Source organism: Bombina bombina, chromosome 2 (assembly GCF_027579735.1).
Source record: "Bombina bombina isolate aBomBom1 chromosome 2, aBomBom1.pri, whole genome shotgun sequence".
Classification (NCBI taxonomy): Eukaryota; Metazoa; Chordata; class Amphibia; order Anura; family Bombinatoridae; genus Bombina; species Bombina bombina.
The window spans coordinates 884974652-885002048 of record NC_069500.1 but is presented as its reverse complement, the minus strand read 5'-3'; the positions used below and the strand labels follow the sequence as shown (position 1 = coordinate 885002048).

The window sequence follows — 27397 nt, the reverse complement described above, 5'->3', positions numbered from 1 at the left end:
TGTGATTCGTTCGGGAGGCTGCCGTCCGGCAGTCTCGTAAGCCAATCGGATGATGCTTTTCAGCCAAAAGGAAAGAGAGGTAGCAGTAGCTTTTTGACCTCTCCTCTTGCCAGAATAAACGACAAACAAAGAAGACGTTTGTCTGAAATCCTTTGTTGCTTCTAAATAGAACTTTAAAGCACGTACTACATCTAAATTATGTAACAAACTTCCTTCTTTGAAACTGGATTCGGACACAAAGAAGGCACAACTATTTCCTGGTTAATATTCTTGTTGGAAACAACCTTTGGAAGGAAACCAGGTTTAGTACGCAAAACAACCTTATCTGAAAGGAACACCAGATAGGGCGGATTACACTGCAGAGCAGATAACTCAGAAACTCTTCTAGCAGAAGAAATAGCAACCAAAAACAGAACTTTCCAAGATAACATCTTGATATCTATGGAATGTAGAGGTTCAAACGGAACTGAAAGAACTAAATTCAGACTCCAGGGAGGAGTCAAAGGTCTGTAAACAGGTTTGATCCTGACCAACGCCTGAACAAAAGCTTGAACATCTGGCACAGCTGCCAGTCGTTTGTGTAGCAAGACAGATAAAGCAGAAATCTGTCCTTTTAGAGAACTCGCTGATAATCCCTTATCCAAACCTTCTTGGAGAAAGGAAAGGATCCTAGGAATTTTAATCTTACTCCATGAGAATCCCTTGGATTCACACCAACAGATATATCTTTTCCATATTTTATGGTAAATTTTTCTAGTTACAGGTTTTCTGGCTTGTACCAGAGTATCTATCACAGAATCCGAAAACCCACGCTTAGATAAAATCAAGCGTTCAATTTCCAAGCCGTCAGCTGGAGAGAAACTAGATTTGGATGTTCGAATGGACCCTGTACTAGAAGATCCTGTCTCAAAGGTAGCTTCCATGGTGGAGCCGATGACATATTCACCAGGTCTGCATACCAAGTCCTGCGTGGCCACGCAGGAGCTATCAAAATCACAGAGGCCCTCTCCTGTTTGATCCTGGCTACCAGCCTGGGAATGAGAGGAAACGGTGGAAACACATAAGCTAGGTTGAAGGTCCAAGGCGCTACTAATGCATCCACTAGAGTCGCCTTGGGATCCCTGGATCTGGACCCGTAGCAAGGAACCTTGAAGTTCTGACGAGACGCCATCAGATCCATGTCTGGAATGCCCCATAATTGGGTCAACTGGGCAAATATCTCCGGGTGGAGTTCCCACTCCCCCGGATGGAATGTCTGACGACTCAGATAATCCGCCTCCCAGTTTTCCACTCCTGGGATGTGGATCGCAGATAGGTGGCAGGAGTGATCCTCCGCCCATTTTATGATTTTGGTCACTTCTCTCATCGCCAGGGAACTCCTTGTTCCCCCCTGATGGTTGATGTAAGCAACAGTCGTCATGTTGTCTGATTGGAATCTTATGAATCTGGCCTTTGCTAGTTGAGGCCAAGCCCTGAGAGTATTGAATATCGCTCTCAGTTCCAGAATGTTTATCGGGAGAAGAGACTCTTCCCGAGACCATAGACCCTGAGCTTTCAGGGAGTCCCAGACCGCGCCCCAGCCCACTAGACTGGCGTCGGTCGTGACGATGACCCACTCTGGTCTGCGGAAGCTCATTCCCTGGGACAGGTGATCCTGGGTTAGCCACCAACGGAGTGAGTCTCTGGTCTTCTGATCTACTTGAATCACTGGAGACAAGTCTGTATAGTCCCCATTCCACTGTTTCAGCATGCACAGTTGTAATGGTCTTAGATTAATTTGCGCAAAAGGAACTATGTCCATTGCTGCAACCATCAACCCTACTACTTCCATGCACTGAGCTATGGAAGGTCGTGGAACAGAGTGAAGAACTTGACAAGCGTTTAGAAGTTTTGACTTTCTGACATCTGTCAGGAAAATCTTCATTTCTAAAGAATCTATTATTGTCCCCAAGAAAGGAACTCTTGTCGACGGAGACAGGGAACTTTTTTCTATGTTCACCTTCCACCCGTGAGATCTGAGAAAGGCCAGAACGATGTCTGTGTGAGCCTTTGCCTTTGAAAGAGACGACGCTTATATCAGAATGTCGTCCAAGTAAGGTGCCACTGCAATGCCCCTTGGTCTTAGAACCGCTAGAAGGGACCCGAGTACCTTTGTGAAAATCCTTGGAGCAGTGGCTAGCCCGAATGGGAGAGCCACAAACTGGTAATGTTTGTCCAGAAAGGCGAACCTTAGGAACTGATGATGATCTTTGTGGATAGGAATATGTAGATACGCATCCTTTAGATCCACGGTAGTCATAAATTGACCCTCCTGGATTGTAGGTAAAATCGTTTGAATAGTTTCCATTTTGAACGATGGCACTCTGAGAAATTTGTTTAGAATCTTTAAATCCAGAATTGGTCTGAAGGTTCCCTCTTTTTTGGGAACTACAAACAGATATGAGTAAAACCCCAGTCCTTGTTCCACAGTTGGAACTGGGTGTATCACTCCCATTTTTAACAGGTCTTCTACACAATGTAAGAATGCCTGTCTCTTTATTTGGTTTGAAGATAAGTGAGACATGTGGAACCTTCCCCTTGGGGGTAGTTCCTTGAATTCCAGAAGAAAACCCTGAGAAACTATTTCTAGTGCCCAGGGATCCTGAACATCTCTTGCCCAAGCCTGAGCGAAGAGAGAGAGTCTGGCCCCTACTAGATTTGGTCCCGGATCGGGGGCTACTCCTTCATGCTGTTTTGGTAGCAGCAGCAGGCTTCTTGGTTTCCAAGCTGGTTTGGTTTGTGAAGCATTACCCTCTTGTCTAGAGGCTGCAGAGTTGGAGGCCGGTCCGTTCCTGAAATTGCGAAAGGAACGAAAATTAGACTTATTCTTGGCCTTGAAAGGCCTATCTTGTGGGAGGGCATGGCCCTTACCCCCAGTGATGTCTGAGATAATCTCTTTCAATTCTGGCCCAAAAAGGGTTTTACCCTTGAAAGGGATATTAAGCAATTTTGTCTTGGAAGATACATCCGCTGACCAAGACTTTAGCCAGAGCGCTCTGCGCGCCACAATTGCAAACCCTGAATTTTTCGCGCTAATCTAGCTAACTGCAAAGCGGCATCTAAAATAAAGGAATTAGCTAACTTAAGTGCGTGAATTCTGTCCATAACCTCCTCATACGGAGTCTCTCTACTGAGCGACTTTTCTAGTTCCTCGAACCAGGACCACGCTGCTGTAGTGACAGGAATAATGCACGAAATAGGTTGCAGGAGGTAACCTTGCTGTACAAAAATCTTCTTAAGCAAACCCTCCAATTTTTTATCCATAGGATCTTTGAAAGCACAACTATCCTCGATAGGGATAGTAGTGCGCTTGTTTAGAGTAGAAACTGCCCCCTCGACCTTAGGGACTGTCTGCCATAAGTCCTTTCTGGGGTCGACCATAGGAAATAATTTTTTAAATATAGGAGGGGGGACAAAAGGTATGCCGGGCTTCTCCCACTCCTTATTCACTATGTCCGCCACCCGTTTGGGTATAGGAAAAGCGTCGGGGTGCACCGGAACCTCTAGGAACTTGTCCATCTTGCATAATTTTTCTGGAATGACCAGGTTGTCACAATCATCCAGAGTAGATAACACCTCCTTAAGCAGTGCGCGGAGATGCTCTAATTTAAATTTAAATGTCACAACATCAGGTTCAGCCTGTTGAGAAATTCTACCTGAATCTGAAATTTCCCCATCTGACAAAACCTCCCTCATGGCCCCTTCGGATTGGTGTGAGGGTATGACAGAGCAATCATCATCAGCGCCCTCCTGCTCTTCAGTGTTTAAAACAGAGCAATCGCGCTTTCTCTGATATGCAGGCATTTTGGATAAAATATTTGCTATGGAGTTATCCATTACTGCCGTCAATTGTTGCATGGTAATAAGCATTGGCGCGCTAGAAGTACTAGGGGCCTCCTGCGTGGGCAAAACTGGTATAGACACAGAAGGAGATGATGTAGAACCATGTCTACTCCCTTCATCTGATGAATCATCTTGGGCAATTTCATTATCTGTGGCAGTACTGTCCTTACTTTGTTTGGACGCTATGGCACAATTATCACACAATTTTGAAGGGGGAGACACATTGACTTTCATACATATAGAACATAGCTTATCTGAAGGTGCAGACATGTTAAAAAGGCTTAAACTTGTCAAAAAAGTACAAAACAAACGTTTAAAATAAAACCGTTACTGTCTCTTTAAATTTTAAACAGTGCACACTTTATTACTGAATATGTGAAAAAGTATGAAGGAATTGTTCAAAAATTACCAAATTTTCACCACAGTGTCTTAAAGCATTCAAAGTATTGCACACTAAGTGCCCTTGCTGCGACTTTACCAAACCCAGAGGGGAATACGATACCAAATGAAGCCTTCTAGAAACTTTTCCAACTACTTTAGGATCCTCACACATGCATCTGCATGTCTTGCTCTCAAAAGTAACTGCGCAGTAATGGCGTGAAAATGAGGCTCAGCCTACAACTGGGAAGGCCCTTCCTGACTGGAAAGGTGTCTAACATAGTGCCTGACGTTAAAAAACGTTCCCCAAGCTTATAAGTGTGAATTACAAGCATAAACATGTATAAAATGCCCCAATAAAGCAATCGATTTTGCCCATAAAAGTGTCTACCAGTTTTATAGCCCATATTAAGCCCTTTATTCTGTTTGAGACTAAGAAAATGGCTTACCGGTCCCCATGAGGGGAAATGACAGCCTTCCAGCATTACACAGTCTTGTTAGAAATATGGCTAGTCATACCTTAAGCAGAAAAAGTCTGCTAACTGTTTCCCCCAACTGAAGTTACTTCATCTCAACAGTCCTATGTGGAAACAGCACACGATTTTAGTTACTGTCTGCTAAAATCATCTTCCTCTTACAAACAGAATTCTTCATCTTTTTCTGTTTCAGAGTAAATAGTACATACCAGCACTATTTTAAAATAACAAACTCTTGATAGTAGAATAAAAAACTACAACTAAAACACCACATACTCTTAACCATCTCCGTGGAGATGTTGCCTGTGCAACGGCAAAGAGAATGACTGGGGTGGGCGGAGCCTAGGAGGGACTATATGGCCAGCTTTGCTGGGACTCTTTGCCATTTCCTGTTGGGGAAGAGATATTTCCCACAAGTAAGGATGACGCCGTGGACCGGACACACCAATGTTGGAGAAACATCGATATGGCAGCTTTTAATTGAGTTGTTTATTCGTTTTTTCTCAATATATATTTAATATATATATATTTTTTCCATATTGTTTCTTATAGGTATTCTATATATATGTATTGTGACATATTATGGATCATTTTAATATTATTGTAAAGGACTATGCTACATTAGTTGACCCCTGAGCCGGCTTTAGTCTATTCACCAGGGGATATTATTTTTGATCAAATTTATAATACACATCTATTTATTCATATGTAACTACGAAATTTGAAGGTGTTTACCTGTCATATTTTTAAATGGTGTGAATATTTATATTTATTTATACCTTTTTATTTGTTGGTATCATATGTCCAGATAGAAAATATATTTATATATATATTTGGAATACGTATTCCCCAGTTTCTTAACTTTTCCTTATTATGCTTTGGGAATGCCATTGCATGTAGTTTGTGTCACTAGAGTTTTATGTGAATTAAATGGATATGAACTTTTTTATATATTCCCCGTATTTATTTACTTTATTTTTATATAGTTTCATATATCATTTAGTGCCATATATATGAATTGATTATTTATATTCCCTATAGTCTTTTTAATATTATTTTATTGGCTTTTTGAATATACAATACACTATTGTTATATAGATATCTTTTCACATGGGCCATTTTATATATATTTTTTTGGCCCTGCATTTTAATCCTGTCACCATTATCAGCGTGCCACTTTAGAGATACTTGGCGATTGTTCCTTATATAGGGTCTAGCCGAGACAGCGTGATCACATCGCTCTATTACATCATGAGTGACGGGTAACACACCTCTTATGGGATGGGTACACACACCCTATGTTTTAGCCTACCAGCTTCAAGCCGGCTCAGTTCGGGGATCCCATTGGCTCATAGTTCTAGCGCGCATGCACACTGATCGGCTTGAGACGCCGAATTTTGTTTTATAAATCGTGATGACTTTGTGAGTAACATACACCTGATGAAACGGTTGTTATACCGGGAAACGCGTAGTGTTTTGGGTTACAATAAACAATTCTTTTGTTTTAACCTTTTGTCATCATGAAGTTTCTATTTATCTTTTAACCAACTCTGCCATTTTTTAACGATTCTATTCTAAGTGGCTGTTAGCTCATCACTAGAGCAAGCTGATTCCGAATATTAGATTGGGATCTTGAAGCAAATGTGCTGGCTCTAATCTGTGAGGACAAGCTCGTTGATTCCTATATTGGATTGGAATCCTGAAGCAAGTGTGCTGGCTCATAATCTGTGAGGACAAGCTCGCTGGGCAGCTTTTAATAGTCCGGTCTGCACTTGTGGCACTTCTCAAGTGCTTGTCTTCTAGTAAGTGTTTTTGTACTGTGTGCGTGGGTATATTGTCACCAACGATTTCACACTATTGTGGCGCCTCCTTTCTGTTTTCTCCTACTTATCTGCAGATCCACGCTGGTGCCTATCAGTTTTGGAAGGAGCATAGCTGCCGCACATCCCCAAATAAAGTGGACTTTGGATACATTTGAATCCTGGATGATGTATGGGTTCGACCTTATATGAACTTTGTTTCTCGCAGTGCTTATGTATGCATTCTGTTTTATTATTATAGCATCACTTTAATTATTTGTGGCACTACCGTTATCTGTGGCACTATTGTTATTTATATATTTCCACTTATTGTGATTCTTTAGCTATATATTATAGCAAATTGTTTGTTGCTGGACCATCCAGCACACATTATTATTTATATTTATACACTCAATTCTCATATATTATTTGAGAGTTGTATTATAATTTTCCTTTATTGAGACATTTTTAGAGTTAAGATACGCACCTGACTATATATTATATATCACTTAATAGAGAATATCTTCTTAATCGTCATAAGGCGCCTTCTACCTTTTTCACATATTTTGTTTTTATCACTAGGTTTTGGTGAAGAGCGACTTTTATAAAGATATTTATTATCTATATATTGATTTAAGATGCAAAGTAAAGAAATCCGTAATCAGAGTCGTTTGACTCTTAGTAACTGTGATAATTCTATGGAAATTTCTGCATCTGTAGATAATAATAATTTATCTATGACACAATTATTCTTTAAACTTGAGGATGCACTTAAACAAGAACACAGACATTGGTGGGATATTGATACCCTAAAAAATACAAACAAAAGGGGCATATACCCAGAGGTCTTAGACTATCTAAATTGTGTTAATTTACAAATGATGCTGAATTAACATCTAAATGGCAAAATTTACTATCTGAGTGTTCTTTTAAATTAATTGATTTACTCATTGAACACAGAGAAATGTTATTAAGTAATACTGAACTAGTAATAGAAGAGCTTCAAGTAGCCCTTGTTAAGTATGAGCAACATTCTGATTATGAGAACAAAAACAAAGAAATCTTAGAGAGAACGGACAATTACCAAAATAAATTAATTAAGATTAAAGCCAAGAAGCTAGCTAGGGATGAGAAAGACTATTCAGAAGGATGTATATATACAAATAAAAGTACTTCTGATGCTGCTATAGAAGAGAATTCTAATTTAAAGGAGCCCCTTATTAATAAAAATGTTCCCAACAAGGATAATTGGGTAAAAGTGGAATATAGGAAACCTAAAGATTAAAAAAAAGAATTTAGTCCATAAAAATGAGGAACATGTATATCCGAATAAAAATACCAATAAGGGATTTAATTCTTTTAAACATTATAATTCTACTTGGAGAAAGAAAGATACATTTTATCCTCAAGAACAATATAAAGAGAGAAACAACTCTGTAAATTTTAGAGAGGAAGAAAATGATTGGTATAGAAGGGAGCAAGATAGGGATTTTGGGCATAATGGTCACCATTATAATCCATCTGACTCAGTCCATTTCAATACAAGGCCCGAGTATAGGGAAGAAAGACCTCAGGTTTTTCAATTAAACAAAAAACAAGATCAGTTCAGACAACATCAAAGACAAATACCCATCAGATTAAAACAAATGGAAACAAATTATGCAAAAGAAGGGTTCTATACTCCTCCAAAAAAAAGAACATACGCCAACGTGGCAGCAGAGGGAGAGCAAAATCTACCAAAAAGGAGAAACTTAAAAGAATGAAAGATGGTATATTTAATCTCTCTAGCCATATTTTGACAAATGAAGAGATATGTGTTCTAAATAGAGGGCTATCCTTTTGTCCCTCAAATGAACATAATATTTTTGAATTATTTGTAGATTTGAATAAGTTTATCAGAAAATTGTCATTACAACGATATTTTTGTGACAAAAAGCTTAAACAAGATAAACAAATATCAATAGTTACAAATACTATGACAGAGAGACCCCACACTGATATTATCTATTATGAACCTGAGGAGTTATGTGATTCTCTGTTTGATGATTTGGTTCACTCAAATTTAATGTTGAAATCTAATTTCAATCCCCTTATCACAAACCATAATATCCAACTTTTTCAGGATTTAGTCTTAGAGGAGTTTAGTTCCATGAATAGTAAAAACAAGGCCTCCAATTTGAATGTTTTCGTATTGAAGGCATTATCCAATCTAGCGAAAAACGACTCTTTGGTGATTAGACAAGCAGACAAGGGAGGTGGGATAGTACTGCAAGACTGGGGTGACTATGTTAATGAAGCTAATCGTATCATACTAAATACAGATTACTATAAGAGACTTTCTTTTAATCCTACAAAAGAATATATGATTAGTCTTGTTAAATTAATTGATGATGGATAATATAAAGGTATCCTTACCAAGAAAGAGAAAGAATTTCTTAGTCCTAGTACCCCCAGTCTTGCATACTATTACCACCTCCCTAAAATTCACAAATGTAAAACTAATCCCCCGGTCGCCCGATTATTTCAGGGATCGGGAATCTCACGTGCAATTTATCTGAGTATATAGACTTGTTTCTAAAAAAAGAAGTGAAATGTTTACCCTCCTATATAAAAGATACACCTGATCTAATAAATAAATTATCAAGATTGAAGAATTTAGATACCAAAAATTTACTTTGGCTGACGTGCAATGTATCAGCACTATATTCAAACATAGCGCATGATTTAGGGATAAAATCTATTGAGAATTTTCTGTCTAGAGATATTTATCTACCTGAACAACAGAAAATATTTCTATTGGAAGCGATTTCTTTTGTGTTGAAGCACAATTATTTTATGTTTCAAGAGCAGTTTTTTCTGCAAATAAAAGGCACGGCCATGGGGACCAGGTTCGTCCCTAGTTTTGCTAATCTTTTTATGGGGATTTTTGAAGAGAGATATATTTATAATTCCCCAGTGGGGGCGAGCCTGGTCTTCTATGGCCGCTTTATAGATGATTTGCTTTTTATATGGAATGGAGCAGAATCTGCGGCTTTAGAATTTGTAGAATCGCTGAATATGAATGATATGGGCTTGACATTTACATCCAATATCTCAAAGGAACAAATTGAATTTCTGGAGGAGAGTTATCACAAAGCGAGGAAAAGAGAGACTGGAATTTTTCATCTCCAACAAACAAAGTCAATGTAATTCTGAAGAAAAACTATCATGGAAGTCTAAAATGAATAATAACCCTCGTTTTATCACCAGATATAATAGTAATCATAATTTAATTAAGAATACTCTACAGAAATATTGGTTTATCTTAAAGAGTGATCCTATATTAAAAGAAATACTTGATGACGCTCCTATCTGTACTTTCAGGAGGGCTCAGACCCTCAAAAATAAATTGGCACCAAGTAAGATCCTAATGAAGAAACCTATTAATAAGGTTGAAAGTAAGCATAGTACAAGTACCTTTTTAAAGACAAAGAATGGGTTTTTTAAATGTAGAAAAGCTAATTGTGGTCTCTGTATGTATACTGTGGGTAATGTAACTGAATTTATGTCCCATTCTACTAAGGAAATATTTAATGTTACATCTCATTTCACTTGTGATTCAACATTTGTGGTGTATTTGTTACAGTGCAAATGTGGGGTTCAATATATTGGGAGAACCTCAAGACCCATCAAAAAGAGGTGGGGGAGCACATGAGAAATGTGAAGAAACAACTTGTCAATCATAGTATTCCTCGCCACAAAGAAAGATTGCATCCAGGGGAAGCAGATATATATAACATTTTCCCTATAGAATATGTAGCACCGAAATGGGGGAGAAATAGATTCATATATTTACGACAAAGAGAGACCTACTGGATATGGAAGTTAAAAACTCTAAAACCCCATGGTCTTAATGAAAACATCGATATGGCAGCTTTTAATTGAGTTGTTTATTCGTTTTTTCTCAATATATTTAATATATATATATTTTTATTTTTTTTCATATTGTTTCTTATAGGTATTCTATATATATGTATTGTGACATATTATGGATCATTTTAATATTATTGCAAAGGACTATGCTACATTAGTTGACCCCTGAGCCGGCTTTAGTCTATTCACCAGGGGATATTATTTGTGATCAAATTTATAATACACATCTATTTATTCATATGTAACTACGAAATTTGAAGGTGTTTACCCGTCATATTTTTAAATGGTGTGAATATTTATATTTATTTATACCTTTTTATTTGTTGGTATCATATGTCCAGATAGAAAATATATTTTTATATATATTTGGAATACGTATTCCCCAGTTTCTTAACTTTTCCTTATTATGCTTTGGGAATGCCATTGCATGTAGTTGTGTCACTAGAGTTTTATATGAATTAAATGGATATGAACTTTTTTATATATTCCCCGCATATATTTACTTTATTTTTATATAGTTTCATATATCATTTAGTGCCATATATATGAATTGATTATTTATATTCCCTATAGTCTTTTTAATATTATTTTATTGGCTTTTTGAATATACAATACACTATTGTTATATAGATATCTTTCATTTTTTGTCCCTGCATTTTAGTCCTGTCACCATTATCAGCGTGTCACTTTAGAGATACTTGGCGATTGTTCCTTATATAGGCTCTAGCCGAAAGAGCGTGATCACATCGCTCTATTACATCATGAGTGACGGGTAACACACCTCTTATGGGATGGGTGCACACACCCTATGTTTTAGCCTACCAGCTTCAAGCCGGCTCAGTTCGGGGATCCCATTGGCTCATAGTTCTAGCGCGCATGCGCACTGATCGGCTTGAGATGCCGAATTTTGTTTTATAAATCGTGATGACTTTGTGAGTAACATACACCTGATGAAACGGTTGTTATACCGGGAAACGCGTAGTGTATTGGGTTACAATAAACTTGATTGTTTTGTTTTAACCTTTTGTCATCACAAAGTTTCTATTTATCTTTTAACCAACTCTGCCATTTTTTAACGATTCTATTCTAAGTGGCTGTTAGCTCATCACTAGAGCAAGCTGATTCCGAATATTAGATTGGGATCTTGAAGCAAATGTGCTGGCTCTAATCTGTGAGGACAAGCTTGTTGATTCCTATATTGGATTGGAATCCTGAAGCAAGTGTGCTGGCTCATAATCCGTGAGGACAAGCTCGCTGGGCAGCTTTTAATAGTCCGGTCTGCACTTGTGGCACTTCTCAAGTGCTTGTCTTCTAGTAAGTGTTTTTGTACTGTGTGCGTGGGTATATTGTCACCAACGATTTCACACTATTGTGGCGCCTCCTTTCTGTTTTCTCCTGCTTATCAACAATAAAAATAAAACATTTCTCTATAATCTCATTGGAGTATTAACTAAAGCAAACTTAAAACAGGGGCACAGACCATCACATCGCCGCCTACCCGGCACTCACTGCCTCTCATTCTCTGTAACACACAGCACAGCACAGCATGGATGAGAGGCAGTGAGTGCCGGGTATGAACAACTGCTAGAGAGCTGAAATTGCAGGAGCGCGCAGGGACGAGACTAGAGAACAGGATCCTGTACTAGTGCAAGCTTTTGGGAGACGTCAGAGAAGGAGGGGTCAGGCGGCCATTTCAAAACTGCCAGATGAGATCTAGTAAGTTTATTTTCTGCCAAAGTTTATTTAGATGAAAATTTGGCTACAGTTTACTGTAAAGATCGTTATTTAACTAATCTAAATAAGTTACAGTAATTTTTGGGTTAACTGTCCCTTTAAGATGATTCTTTTCCCACATCAGCGGCTTTAACAAAGACTGTAAGGAATGTGCATCTTTTGTGTCAGACATGCCAAAGATAGTGTCTTTTGGTCTTCAAAACAAACAAAGCTTGTTTGTTATACAGTCATGGCCAAAAATATTGGCACCCCTGCCTTTCTGTCAGATAATGCATCACTTCACCCAGATAATTGTTGCAATAACAAATGTTTAGGAATTCTCATGTTTGTTTCTTTTGTTTGTATTGGTATGACACAAAAAAGTGTTGAAAAAAAGAAGCCAAATCTGACACATTCCACACAAAACTCCAAAAATGGACTGGACAAAATTATTGGCATCTTCTCAAAATTGTAAGAAAAAATTGCATTCCAAGTTTGTGATGCTCCAGTAATTTGTAATTAAACTCACCTGTATCAATTAACAAGTGCTAACAATATAGAAATCACACCGGCAACCAGTTACAATGGTGAAAAATTGATACTTTCTGTTGTGTGTCTCTGAGTGCCAAACTGAGCATGGAGAAGAGAAAGAGCAGCAAAGAATTGTCTGAGGATTTGAGAACAAAAATTATGGAAGTCCATCTCCTTAATGTTCCTGTGTCCACTGTGCGCAACATTGTCAAGAAGTTTACAGCCCATGGCACTGTAGCTAATCTCCCTGGACGTGGACGAAAGTAGCAGACAGGCTAGTAAAGTAAAAAGAACAAAAAAAACGTCAAGATGCAGGGGGGTGAAGAGGGAAACTGGAGAGACACCACTATCTATCATCCAAACACACAATGGAGTGGGGAGGGGCATAAAACCAGCCATGTGAAACAAAGTTTGCACAATTAATACAACACTCTGCTCTTAGGCTGTGCTGTAAGTCCTACCACTGCTGCAGTCTTCACTGCTATGTTCATTCAGCAGGGAAGTTATTGAATCTGCACACAGCAGTGATCTGTGCCACTGAAGGCATATAGGGAGAAGCACACCTGTTATCCCTGCACTACTCCCAAGTCAAAGCAAGAATGGCATCATGGCACCAGGAACCATATGCTAGGCACCTCTGTCACCACTGTGAGAGAAATAATCAAGCCCTACTATAGTATATGATGGCACACAACAATGAACATGTTTTAGTGAAGATTTATAAAAATGCTGTAACAGTACCATAGGTGCAGGTTATGAGCAACACAGTATTTAGTTATATATAGTAGTGCTACAGACAACATTGCAGTATTCACATTTTCCATATAGGTGGCTTTTTGAAGAGATAAAAGCAGCTAGTTACAAAAAACTAAATAAAAAAGGTAATATGATTTTCGGAAATAATTTAAAAACATTGCAAAATATAAAATGTATCATTGGGAAAGCATTAAAGTGGAGAAAATGTGTAGTACGCTGCCCCTTAACTCAATCGTTTGAATGATCAATGCTGGACTCTAACCTGCATGGCTGGGTCTTGCATGGAGACTTTTAACCCCTGGCTCCAATGTCCTTGACTTTTGACCTGAAAATAAATAATATAAGCATTAAGTACAGCACAGCTACGTTGAAAGTGACATGGTATGAAATAATACACACACTAGCATTCAATCAAATCAAAGGCAAAAGTGGTTAATATGTAGCTGACATCACCCAGACAAGCTCTTCAACAAAACAAATTGATGTTGTTTTGCTTTGAATAAGATGGGAATATTGCAGTTCAAACTGACTCCTGTGCCAGCTCATCCATTACCATTTATTCCTAATTGCATAGAGCAAACATTCCACTGTGAAAAAGCATGACATGATAAAATAGCTTCATTTTTATGATAAACTTTACGGTTTGAAAAATGGGTTTAAAGAAACACTACTGTCAGACGCTGCACTGTTTCTGTTGCAATGTACTTGCATATAATATTTTAAAGTATAGTGAGCACTAAGCTTGGAGAGTTTTAACGTTTTAATCATTTAATTCATTTGAACTATGCAGAAATGAGAAAGGGATTGCCTCTTTGCAGAGATCTCTTCAAGTTTAGTCAACCCAGCAATAAATTAACTGCACATAGAAGTGTCTCTTAAATACCGTTTCATATATAAGTGTAAAATTAACAGTGATCAAATGCTTTTTTATTAGCTTTTCACAACAGGAGACTGGTGATTCATGTGTGTCATATATATATATAACATTGTGCTCTCACAGGACACAGCACTAATTGGCTAAAATGCAAGTCAATAGATAATAGTCATGTGACAAGGGGGCAGTCTGCAGAGGCTTAGATACAAGGTTATTACAGAGGTAAAAAGTATATTAATATAACCATGTTGGCTGTGCAAAACTGGGGAATTATCTATCTTTTTAAACAATAACATTTTTGGAGTTGACTGTCCTTTAATGTTCATGTGTTTTGCTGTGTTTGGATTATATATAGAAAATTATTAGTATCAATAACCTTAATACACACATGGAAGTCACTAGTATGCAGAACTGTACAGCCCCTGCATACTACCACATTACAATTTGACGTGCAAAGTGTATTTAAAGGGGCTGCAGTAGCCTTTTTAATGCTATACCAGCCCTGCATACACATGTACGGTGCCTTAGATAAATATTCATTGTGTGCTCTTTAAGATCATTGGCTACCGACAGATTGATACCTCATATTGTTCATTTAAAGGGACATTGTGGTGGAAAAATAACGTTCTCACACTACTCACTGTGGAACTATGTGTATTTAACCCCTGCAAAGGGATTAGACACATAGATTAAAGGGACAGTCTACACCAGAATTGTTATTGTTTTAAAAGATAGATAATCCCTTTTTTACCCATTCCCTAGTTTTGCATAACCAACACAGTTATATTTATATATTTTTTACCTCTGTGATTATCTTGTATCTAAGCCTCTGCAGACTGCCCCTTTATTTCAGTTCTTTGAGACTTGCAGTTTAGCCAATCAGTGATGGCTCCCAGGTAACTTCACGTGCACGAGCACAGTGTTATCTATATGAAAAACATGAACTAACACCCTCTAGTGGTAAAAAACCTGTTAAAATGCATTCATAAGAGGCGGCCTTCAAGATCTAAGAAATTAGCATATGAACCTCCTAGGTTAAGCTTTCAACTAAGAATACCAAGAGAACAAAGAAAACTTGGTGATAAAAGTAAATTGGAAAATTGTTTAAAATTACATGCCCTATCTGAATCATGAAAGTTTTTTTTGGACTAGACTGTCCCTTTAAGTTCTGCTCAGAGGAGATTTCAACAATGAGCAGTGGAAATATTACCTGCTTTAGCAATTTTAAGCATGTCATTTTCCACTACAATGTCCATTTTAATTAGTTTTTTTTGTTTGATACATATAAACAAGAAAATTATAAAATGTGTCCTATCAATCCAGTTCCTGATTTTTATACTTAATCTTTGTCATGGAAAACCAAGTTTAATTGCTGTTTTTTCATGTTGGTACAAGTTCTCTCATCATACACATGAAAAAACAGCAAAAGCAATATTTGCACTCCACTTAGTAATACCAGCTCACGCAAATGTGCGCTGGTATTACAAGTTAGCCGCAATGTGAACAGGACTTTGCGTTCGCATTACATGGAAGCTTTGCGATCACAAGAGCGTGCTTCCATAGGCTCGAATGGGAGCCTCGTTCTCATGCCATGAGACACAGCATGAGAACCTAGCGCAGCGAAAGGGGTAAGTCGCGCAGCAAATGTTATTTTTATATATATATGTGTGTGTGTATGCCCACACCCACCAACTTTAACGCCTAAAAACTGCTTTGTGCAGTTTTTAAAAAAAGAAAAAAACAAAAGATGCTCATATTTTTTTATTTTCAAAAAGGAAACAAACAAACACTTTATTTTGGGGGCAATTGGGGTACATTTTAAAAGTCTGACCAGTGATAAATTAGCGCTTCACTTGTAATCTATCCCAATGTCTTTTTTAGTGTCTAGTGTTAAAAAAAAAAAAGTTCATGAAATTTTACAAAAAAAAGGAGATACAGTTAAACCTCATACAACTTACCTCAGGAGCATTTAGCTGCTTTTTCGTTGACATGTTGTGTGTCGCAGAATTAGAACTAACAACAGAATCTATCTTTGTTGGTTTTTTAGTGCTTTGCATGCTGTCATCCAGGGAGCTATCTGCAGGCCTTGGTCTTTTGTGAGGAACAGTCTTCTCATTTCCTTTTTCTCCAGCTACTTCTAAAAACTCAACCGTGTAAGGATAAAGATCATTCACCAGGTACAAGATCTGCCCAGGCTGAAGCTTAAGTTCTTGATCCTTTCCGATACTTGAGGAATCAATGCTGGTTGGGTTGGTTCCTATCTGAGGAACATAACAAATTACAGGTTTTAAAGATTTAGTGTGCAAAGAGTATGAGCAAACTAGAACTCATACAACTGCTTGTCAGGGCCGGATTTACAGTCTAGGTGCCTGTAGGCAGTGAAAACTGAAGCCCCCCCCCCAACCCACATAAAGGTCTGGTGCCCTTTTACTATTGCTACTGACCAGCTTTATGGACTGTTACAAGTCAGCCGCTACTCGTTTTCTAGTGGCAACTGTCTGATGTATCCCTGGCATGCTGCTAGATCTGGGAGCACTGTGCACCCTTTTATGTGCATAATTCTAAAGCCTCAGCGCATTTCGAGGGCATAATGACACTGAGGCTGAGTTCTGTAGCAACCCGAGGGTTGCAGGTTCGATCCCCGGCGAGGTCCACTCAGCCTTTCATCCTTCCGAGGTCGATAAAATGAGCAGCGCCTTGAGACCCTTACGGGTGATTAGCCGCACTTTACAAGTACCCAATACATACATAAATACAATGACAGCGGGTAAAATACTGCATGCTCCAAACAGAGCATTTAATTGAGCTTTAATTGGCAGCGGTCCACACGTGGTAAAAAGGGACAATGAAACAAAGATAAAGATTTAATAATAGTCGTGCAAAGCCTTTTATGCTGTTTTTTTTTTTTTAAATCCCTTAATGACCGCGCCGTATTATGTATATCGCCGGTCATTAAGGATTTTTTTTGTTTATAATAGAGCAAGTCTATATCCTCCCTCCTGGTCACTAGAAATAAGTTTGGTTTCACCACTGCCGGCGAGACCACACTATTAATAACACAACCCTACAGAAAAAAACAGCGCTGGTCCTTAAGGGGTTAAGCAAATGCACAATTATTGGAATTAAACATACTGTATGCTGGCCGGAAGAGGGTATAGCGGTCCTTAGGGTTGCCGGCTGCAGGGAGGGAACCAGTATTTATCATAAGCAGAGAGAGGTGCCTCTCTATGGAGGGCTACTCTGCTTTATTATAAATACAGCCCTGCCACTCTTAATAGGTTATTTTGCATATTTAATAATCAAACATTATAAAATTACAGTTTTACCCATAAACCATTCCATAGTTTAGCCCAGATAATTATTAACAACTAATTGATTTATTGAAAAGCAAATTATGTAAATGGATTTGAAAATTTGGAAAGAATTTATTCTATTGTAAATTGAGAAACATTATACAAACTCTCCCTTATGTTCACAAAATAGTTACACAGTGTTCAACAAATCAAGATGCATTCAGTGCTACTGGGAAAATAAAGGACAACAGAGTGGGTTGGACACACAGGACAGTTTTAAAGTATAGACAGCTCCAGCAGAATTCATACTGTAAGAATTTGGTGATACAATTAAAGAATGTACAAACAACACTCTTTTTTTATATGGTTAGAGTAGAAAGAATTGATCTAAAGAAGAGTTGCACAAGATATAAAAAAATGGGATAAAGTTTTTCTAAATAGATTTCAAGGTTCTTCATGGAGTTTAGAAGATACAAAACATAACTTGGCTTAACTCTGCTGAGATGACGTCAATGTCTATGTTGCTAAGTGAATGCATTCATTCTTCTTAGCAACTGAATCAGATCCCTTTTCTCTGCAAGAACAAAATACAATTTCTTCTGCACTAGATGGTTTCAGTAATAAAATGTGTCACATTCATTAAATGCATCAACATTTCATGGACATCATTTTTATTCTAAGAGAAAAAAACATTTCAATAATTAAATCTGCAGAATAATACTTTCTATTTTTTTCATGTTAACAGTCTGCACAGTAGCTACAATATCTTAATTTGTAAGACTTTACTAATTATATTAAAGGGACAGTCTAGTCCAAAATAAACTTTCATGATTCAGATAGAGAATATAATTTTAAACAATTTTCCAATTTACTTTTATCACCAATTGTGCTTTGTTCTCTTGGTATTCTTAGTTGAAAGCTAAACCTAGGAGGTTCATATGCTAATTTCTAAGCCCTTGAAGGCCGCCTCTTCTCTCAGGGCATTTTGACAGTTTTTCACCACTAGAGGGTGTTCGTTCATGTGTGTCATATAGATAACACTGTGCTCGTGCACATGAAGTTCCAGTGAGAAAGCTCTGATTGGCTAAAATGGATGTCTGTCAAAAGAACTGAAATAAGGGGGCAGTTTGCAGAGGCTTAGATACAAGGTAATCACAGAGGTAAAAAGTATATTATTATAACTGTGTTGGTTATGCAAAACTAGGGAATGGGTAATAAAGGGATTATCTATCTTTTTAAACAATAAAAATTCTGGTGTAGACTGTCCCTTTAACGTTATATGCCAAAAGAACATGACATAAGGTTGAGAGAAATATTTATATAATGAAAAACTTTACCTGTTTGATCTTCACGTAGCCTTTGTTACAATCTGCCTTAAGCTGAACTACAGAAAACAAGGAAGAAACAACAAATGTGTTCAAAATGTATTATCCTAGTAATAAAAAGACTTGTAACAGCTACATTCAAAAGTATGCAAGAAGGTCAGACGCTAACAAACAGTTTTTTTTGTTTTGTTGTTTTTTAATAAAGTTGTATCATATAGTTGGTAGCTTTTTGGAATTAAACAGATTTTTGCTGGTAAAATAAACATTCAAAATTCTTTAAAAACAAAAAAACAAACACACACACACATACATATATATATATATATATATATATATATACATATACACTATATATATATATATATATATATATATATATATATATATATATATATATATATATATATATATATATATATATATATATATATATATATATATATATATATATATATATATAACATAATTTATGCTTACCTGATAAATTCCTTTCTTCTGTTGTGTGATCAGTCCACGGGTCATCATTACTTCTGGGATATTATCTGCTCCCCTACAGGAAGTGCAAGAGGATTCACCCAGCAGAGTTGCTATATAGCTCCTCCCCTCTACGTCACCTCCAGTCATTCGACCAAAGACCAACGAGAAAGGAGAAGCCAAGGGTGAAGTGGTGACTGAATTATAATTTAAAAAATATTTACCTGCCTTAAAAAAAAAAACAGGGCGGGCCGTGGACTGATCACACAACAGAAGAAAGGAATTTATCAGGTAAGCATAAATTATGTTTTCTTCTGTTATGTGTGATCAGTCCACGGGTCATCATTACTTCTGGGATACCAATACCAAAGCAAAAGTACACGGATGACGGGAGGGATAGGCAGGCTCATTATACAGAAGGAACCACTGCCTGAAGAACCTTTCTCCCAAAAATAGCCTCCGAAGAAGCAAAAGTGTCAAATTTGTAAAATTTGGAAAAAGTATGAAGCGAAGACCAAGTTGCAGCCTTGCAAATCTGTTCAACAGAGGCCTCATTCTTAAAGGCCCAAGTGGAAGCCACAGCTCTAGTGGAATGAGCTGTAATTCTTTCAGGAGGCTGCTGTCCAGCAGTCTCATAGGCTAAACGTATTATGCTACGAAGCCAAAAAGAGAGAGAGGTAGCAGAAGCTTTTTGACCTCTCCTCTGTCCAGAATAAACGACAAACAGGGAAGAAGTTTGGCGAAAATCTTTAGTTGCCTGCAAGTAGAACTTGAGGGCACGAACTACATCCAGATTGTGTAGAAGACGTTCCTTCTTTGAAGAAGGATTTGGACACAAGGATGGAACAACAATCTCTTGATTGATATTCCTGTTAGAGACAACCTTAGGTAAGAACCCAGGTTTAGTACGCAGAACTACCTTGTCTGAGTGAAAGATCAGATAAGGGGAATCACAATGTAGGGCTGATAACTCAGAAACTCTTCGAGCCGAGGAAATAGCCATTAAAAATAGAACTTTCCAAGATAACAATTTTATATCAATGGAATGAAGGGGTTCAAACGGAACACCCTGTAAAACGTTAAGAACTAAGTTTAAACTCCATGGCGGAGCAACAGTTTTAAACACAGGCTTGATCCTAGCTAAAGCCTGACAAAAGGCCTGGATGTCTGAATTTTCTGACAGACGCCTGTGTAACAAGATGGACAGAGCTGAGATCTGTCCCTTTAATGAGCTAGCCGATAAACCCTTTTCTAAACCTTCTTGTAGAAAAGACAATATCCTAGGAATCCTAACCTTACTCCAGGAGTAATCTTTGGATTCACACCAGTATAGGTATTTACGCCATATTTTATGGTAAATCTTTCTGGTAACAGGCTTCCTAGCCTGTATCAGGGTATCAATAACCGACTCAGAAAAACCACGTTTTGATAAAATCAAGCGTTCAATTTCCAAGCAGTCAGCTTCAGAGAAGTTAGACTTTGATGTTTGAATGGACCCTGAATCAGAAGGTCCTGTCTTAGAGGTAGAGACCAAGGCGGACAGGATGACATGTCCACTAGATCTGCATACCAAGTCCTGCGCGGCCATGCAGGCGCTATTAGAATCACTGATGCTCTCTCCTGTTTGATCTTGGCAATCAATCGAGGAAGCAGCGGGAAGGGTGGAAACACATAAGCCATCCTGAAGTTCCAAGGTGCTGACAAAGCATCTATCAGAACCGCTCCCGGATCCCTGGATCTGGATCCGTAGCGAGGAAGTTTGGCGTTCTGGCGAGACGCCATGAGATCTATCTCTGGTTTGCCCCAACGTCGAAGTATTTGGGCAAAGACCTCCGGATGAAGTTCCCACTCCCCCGGATGAAGAGTCTGGCGACTCAGGAAATCCGCCTCCCAGTTCTCCACTCCCGGGATGTGGATTGCTGACAGGTGGCAAGAGTGAGACTCTGCCCAGCGAATTATCTTTGATACTTCTATCATTGCTAGGGAGCTTCTTGTCCCTCCCTGATGGTTGATGTAAGCTACAGTCGTGATGTTGTCCGACTGAAACCTGATGAACCCCCGAGTCTTTAACTGGGGCCAAGCTAGAAGGGCATTGAGAACTGCTCTCAATTCCAGAATGTTTATTGGCAGGAGACTTTCCTCCTGACTCCATTGTCCCTGAGCCTTCAGAGAATTCCAGACAGCGCCCCAACCTAGAAGGCTGGCGTCTGTTGTTACAATTGTCCAGTCCGGCCTGCTGAACGGCATCCCCCTGGACAGATGTGGCCGAGAAAGCCACCATAGAAGAGAGTTTCTGGTCTCTTGATCCAGATTCAGAGTGGGGGACAAATCTGAGTAATCCCCATTCCACTGACTCAGCATGCACAATTGCAGCGGTCTGAGATGTAGACGTGCAAAGGGTACTATGTCCATTGCTGCTACCATTAAGCCGATCACCTCCATGCATTGAGCTACTGACGGGAGTTGAATGGAATGAAGGACACGGCATGCATTTAGAAGCTTTGTTAATCTGTCCTCTGTCAGATAAATCTTCATTTCTACAGAATCTATAAGAGTCCCCAAGAATGGAACTCTTGTGAGAGGCAAGAGAGAACTCTTCTTTTCGTTCACTTTCCATCCATGCGACCTTAGAAATGCCAGAACTAACTCTGTATGAGACTTGGCAGTTTGAAAGCTTGAAGCTTGTATCAGAATGTCGTCTAGGTACGGAGCTACCGAAATTCCTCGCGGTCTCAGAACCGCTAGAAGGGCACCCAGAACCTTTGTGAAGATTCTTGGAGCCGTAGCCAATCCGAATGGAAGGGCTACAAACTGGTAATGCCTGTCTAAGAAGGCAAACCTTAGATACCGGTAATGATCTTTGTGAATCGGTATGTGAAGGTAAGCATCCTTTAAATCCACTGTGGTCATGTACTGACCCTTTTGGATCATGGGTAAGATTGTCCGAATAGTTTCCATTTTGAACGATGGAACTCTTAGGAATTTGTTTAGGATCTTTAAATCCAAGATTGGCCTGAAAGTTCCCTCTTTTTTGGGAACCACAAACAGGTTTGAGTAAAACCCTTGTCCCTGTTCCGACCGCGGAACCGGATGGATCACTCCCATTAATAATAGATCTTGTACACAGCGTAGAAACGCGTCTTTCTTTATTTGGTTTGTTGACAACCTTGACAGATGAAATCTCCCTCTTGGAGGAGATAATTTGAAGTCTAGAAGGTATCCCTGAGATATGATCTCTAGCGCCCAGGGATCCTGGACATCTCTTGCCCAAGCCTGGGCGAAGAGAGAGAGTCTGCCCCCCACTAGATCCGGTCCCGGATCGGGGGCCCTCGGTTCATGCTGTCTTTGAGGCAGCAGCAGGTTTACTGGCCTGCTTGCCCTTGTTCCAGGACTGGTTAGGCTTCCAGCCTTGTCTGTAACGAGCAACAGTTCCTCCCTGTTTTGGAGCAGTGGAGGGTGGCGCTGCTCCTGCTTTGAAATTCCGAAAGGGACGAAAATTAGACTGTCTAGCCTTAGCTTTGGCTTTGTCTTGAGGTAGAGCGTGGCCCTTACCTCCTGTAATGTCAGCAATAATTTCTTTCAAACCGGGCCCAAATAAAGTTTGCCCCTTGAAAGGTATATTAAGTAATTTGGACTTAGAAGTTACATCAGCCGACCAGGATTTTAGCCACAGCGCCCTGCGTGCCTGAATGGCGAATCCTGAATTCTTAGCCGTAAGTTTGGTTAAATGTACTACGGCCTCCGAAATGAATGAATTAGCTAGTTTAAGGACTCTAAGCCTGTCCGTAATGTCGTCCAGCGTAGCTGAACTGAGGTTCTCTTCTAGAGACTCAATCCAAAATGCTGCCGCAGCCGAGATCGGCGCGATGCATGCAAGGGGTTGCAATATAAAACCTTGTTGAACAAACATTTTCTTAAGGTAACCCTCTAATTTTTTATCCATAGGATCTGAAAAAGCACAGCTATCCTCCACCGGGATAGTGGTACGCTTAGCTAAAGTAGAAACTGCTCCCTCCACCTTAGGGACCGTTTGCCATAAGTCCCGTGTGGTGGCGTCTATAGGAAACATCTTTCTAAATATTGGAGGGGGTGAGAACGGCACACCGGGTCTGTCCCACTCTTTAGTAACAATTTCAGTTAATCTCTTAGGTATAGGAAAAACGTCAGTACTCGCCGGTACCGCAAAGTATTTATCCAACCTACACATTTTCTCTGGTATTGCAACAGCGTTACAATCGTTGAGAGCTGCTAAGACCTCCCCTAGTAATACACGGAGGTTTTCCAATTTAAACTTAAAATTTGAAATATCTGAATCCAATCTGTTTGGATCAGAACCGTCACCTACAGAATGAAGCTCTCCGTCCTCATGTTCTGCAAGCTGTGACGCAGTATCAGACATGGCCCTAGAATTATCAGCGCACTCTGTTCTCACCCCAGAGTGATCACGCTTGCCTCTTAGTTCTGGTAATTTAGCCAAAACTTCAGTCATAACAGTAGCCATATCTTGTAATGTTATCTGTAATGGCTGCCCAGATGTACTAGGCGCCATAACATCACGCACCTCCCGGGCGGGAGATGCAGGTACTGACACGTGAGGCGAGTTAGTCGGCATAACTCTCCCCTCGCTGTTTGGTGAAATTTGTTCAATTTGTACAGATTGGCTTTTATTTAAGGTAGCATCAATACAGCTAGTACATAAATTTCTATTGGGCTCCACCTTGGCATTGGAACAAATGACACAGGTATCTTCCTCTGAATCAGACATGTTTAACACACTAGCAAGAAACATGCAACTCGGTTACAAGTTTATTTAATAAAAACGTACTGTGCCTCAAAAGCACTAAACGATTAAATGACAGTTGAAATAATGAACTGAAAAACAGTTATAGCATCACTCTTAACAAACAACACAACTTTTTAGCAAAGGTTTGTTCCCATTAGTAAAATAACACTAATTAAAAATTACAGAGCAACGTTTTAAATCACAGTCACTATTAAATCTCACAGCTCTGCTGAGAGAATCTACTTCCCTTCAAAGAAGTTTGAAGACCCCAGAGTTCTGTCAAAGATGAACCGGATCATGCAGAAAATATAAGTGTAACTGACTGAAAATTTTTTGATGCGTAGCAAAGAGCGCCAAAAAACGGCCCCTCCCCCTCACACACAGCAGTGAGAGAGAAACGAAACTGTCATAATCAAAACAAGCAGACTGCCAAGTGGAAAAAATAATGCCCAAATATTTATTCACTCAGTACCTCAGAAATGCAAACGATTCTACATTCCAGCAAAAACGTTTAACATGAATTAAATACCTATTAAAAGGTTTAATGTACTTTTACAGAGTAATTCCGGTGAAATACCATCCCCAGAATACTGAAGTGTAGAGTATACATACATGTCATTATATCGGTATAGCAGGATTTTCTCATCAATTCCATTCAGAAAATAAAAACTGCTACATACCTCAATGCAGATTCAACTGCCCGCTGTCCCCTGATCTGAAGCTTTTACCTCCCTCAGATGGCCGAGAAACAGCAATATGATCTTAACTACTCCGGTTAAAATCATAATAAAAAACTCTGGTAGATTCTTCTTCAAACTCTGCCAGAGAAGTAATAACACGCTCCGGTGCTATTGTAAAATAACAAACTTTTGATTGAAGTTATAAAAACTAAGTATAATCACCATAGTCCTCTCACACCTCCTATCTAGTCTTTGGGTGCAAGAGAATGACTGGAGGTGACGTAGAGGGGAGGAGCTATATAGCAACTCTGCTGGGTGAATCCTCTTGCACTTCCTGTAGGGGAGCAGATAATATCCCAGAAGTAATGATGACCCGTGGACTGATCACACATAACAGAAGAAATATATATATATATATATACATATACATACATACATATATATACACACACACACACATTTTTTTTATTTATTTTTTTAAATAGTCATGGTTCTACTATGGCAATATTTTATAAAAGTAAAATATATATGCAATAAAACAATGGTAGACTTTAAATAAATGACCTATAAATCAAGGACCAATACTGTGCTAAGTACCATTAAAGGGAAAGTAAAATCATAAGTAGACATTCATCATTTAGACAGAATACAATTTTAAACAACTTTCCAATTTACTTATATTATCTAGGAAAGTTCAGGAGCAGTAAAGAACCTAGGTTCTAGCTGCTGATTGGTGGCTGCATATATCAACCGATGGTCATTGGCTCACCCATGTGTTCAGTTTGAAACCAGTAGTGTATTGCTGCTCCTTCATCAAATAATACCAAGATATTTAAGCACATTTGATAATAAAAGTACAGTGGAAAGTTGTTTAAAATTGTATATTCTACCTAAATCATGAAAGAAATTTTTTTGGGGTTTAATGTCCCTTTAAGGCTGCCTTGCATCAAAACTCTCCTTAAAATCAGAAGGTGGAATTTAAAATCAAGTGAACTGGCTGACGTGCAGCTCTTAGGCCGATGCAGGAAAAGTTGCAGGAAAATATACACGGTGCAATATTTCACACTTCAGGCAGCCATATTGGCCTGTAATGTTATTCAAACATCAAGTGATAATACTTCTTGCTAAAAATCTTTGCCACCTGCTTGTTGGTGAGCACCAATGTAAACAATGGAGGAAATAGAACCATATAGCAGTGTGGTACAAAATGTCATCCTTTTATGTCTCTAGGCCAGGGGTGTCCAAACTTTGCTCTCCAGAGGTTTTGGAACTACATTTCCCATGATGCTCAGCTAGATAAAATGCTGGCTGAGCATCATCGGAAATGTAGTTCCAAAACCTCTGGAGGGCAAAGTTTGGACACCCCTGCTCTAGGCACACAAGGGACCCTTCAAAGTTACAGAAAAAAATACTAAAAATTAGGGTAAAAAATGCTTAAAGGGATAGTCTAGTCAAAAATAAACTTTCATGATTCAGATAGAGCATGCAATTTTAAGCAACTTTCTAATTTACTCCTATTATCAATTTTTCTTCGTTCTCTTGGAATCTTTATTTTAAAAAGCAGGAATGTAAGCTTAGAAGCCGGCCCATTTTTGGTTCAGCATTCATATAGAGTAGCAACTATCTAATTTACTTCTGTGATTTAATTAGCTTTGTTCTCTTGGTATCCTATTTTGAAAAGGATACCATGGCAGGCTCAGGAGAAATAATGCACCCCAGAATCAGAATTTTTTTTTTTCATTTTCTGCAATGAAATTTTTTTTAATTTTTTTTCAGTAGGTCATTTTGAACAGAGATTCAATTTTAAATTAGGTAGTTACACTAAAGCACCAGCTCAATTGCAATGTCTTAATTAAATGGAAAATAAAGGATTTTTTAAAGTTTTAGAATATATTGCAGCAACTGAAAATTGCATTGCAAATTAGCTGTAGAGAAAATAAATTGTTAACTTTTTAAAATATCTTAATTTTGTTTCCTTTGCTATTGGTGTAACATCACATAATTATAAGCTAAAAATGTAGTCATAAAAAAGGTGCATTGTTCACAAAAACTTCTTATATTCAGGAGGAGCCACAGCTTTGCAGACCAGTAAAGGCTAGGGGGCAGGCTGAAAAAATCCCAGAGAGCCAGTCATCAAACAATCAATGAGCTTCTCCGTAGTTGAAAGCTCTCTACAAACAGCGCTTTCCTCTGGCTGCACTGTGTTAAGGAAAGCCAGAGCACAACTCTGTTTAAAGAGAACAGCCTGATATGGAGCAGCACTGCAAAGCAAAAGCGCTAAAAGTTCCTGCAATGACATCACAGTATGTTTTGCCTTGAGGCAATGCACTACTAGGGAGCAATATGTTGATTGGTGGCTGCACATATTTGCCACTTGCCATTGGCTCAGATGTGTTCAGCTAGCTCCAGTAGTGCATTGCTGTTACTTCAACAAAGGATACCAAGAGAATAAAGCACATTTGATAATAGAAGTAAATTGGTAAGTTGTTTAAAATTGTATGCTCTGTCTGAATCGTAAAAG

General features: G+C 38.6%; 1 protein-coding gene across 2 annotated transcripts in view; it reads right to left on the bottom strand.

Annotated features, from left to right (window-relative positions):
* Nucleotides 1–27397, bottom strand: part of APTX (aprataxin) — a 145703-nt gene that overhangs the window by 30345 nt on the left and 87961 nt on the right. For both annotated transcript variants that reach the window (XM_053703224.1, XM_053703225.1), the window contains exons 3-5: nt 18952–18998; nt 16280–16582; nt 13710–13772 (exon numbers count right to left, since the gene is read on the bottom strand). In XM_053703224.1, coding sequence (XP_053559199.1) covers nt 13710–13772; nt 16280–16582; nt 18952–18998 — 413 coding nt within the window. The remainder of the gene's footprint in view (nt 1–13709; nt 13773–16279; nt 16583–18951; nt 18999–27397) is intronic.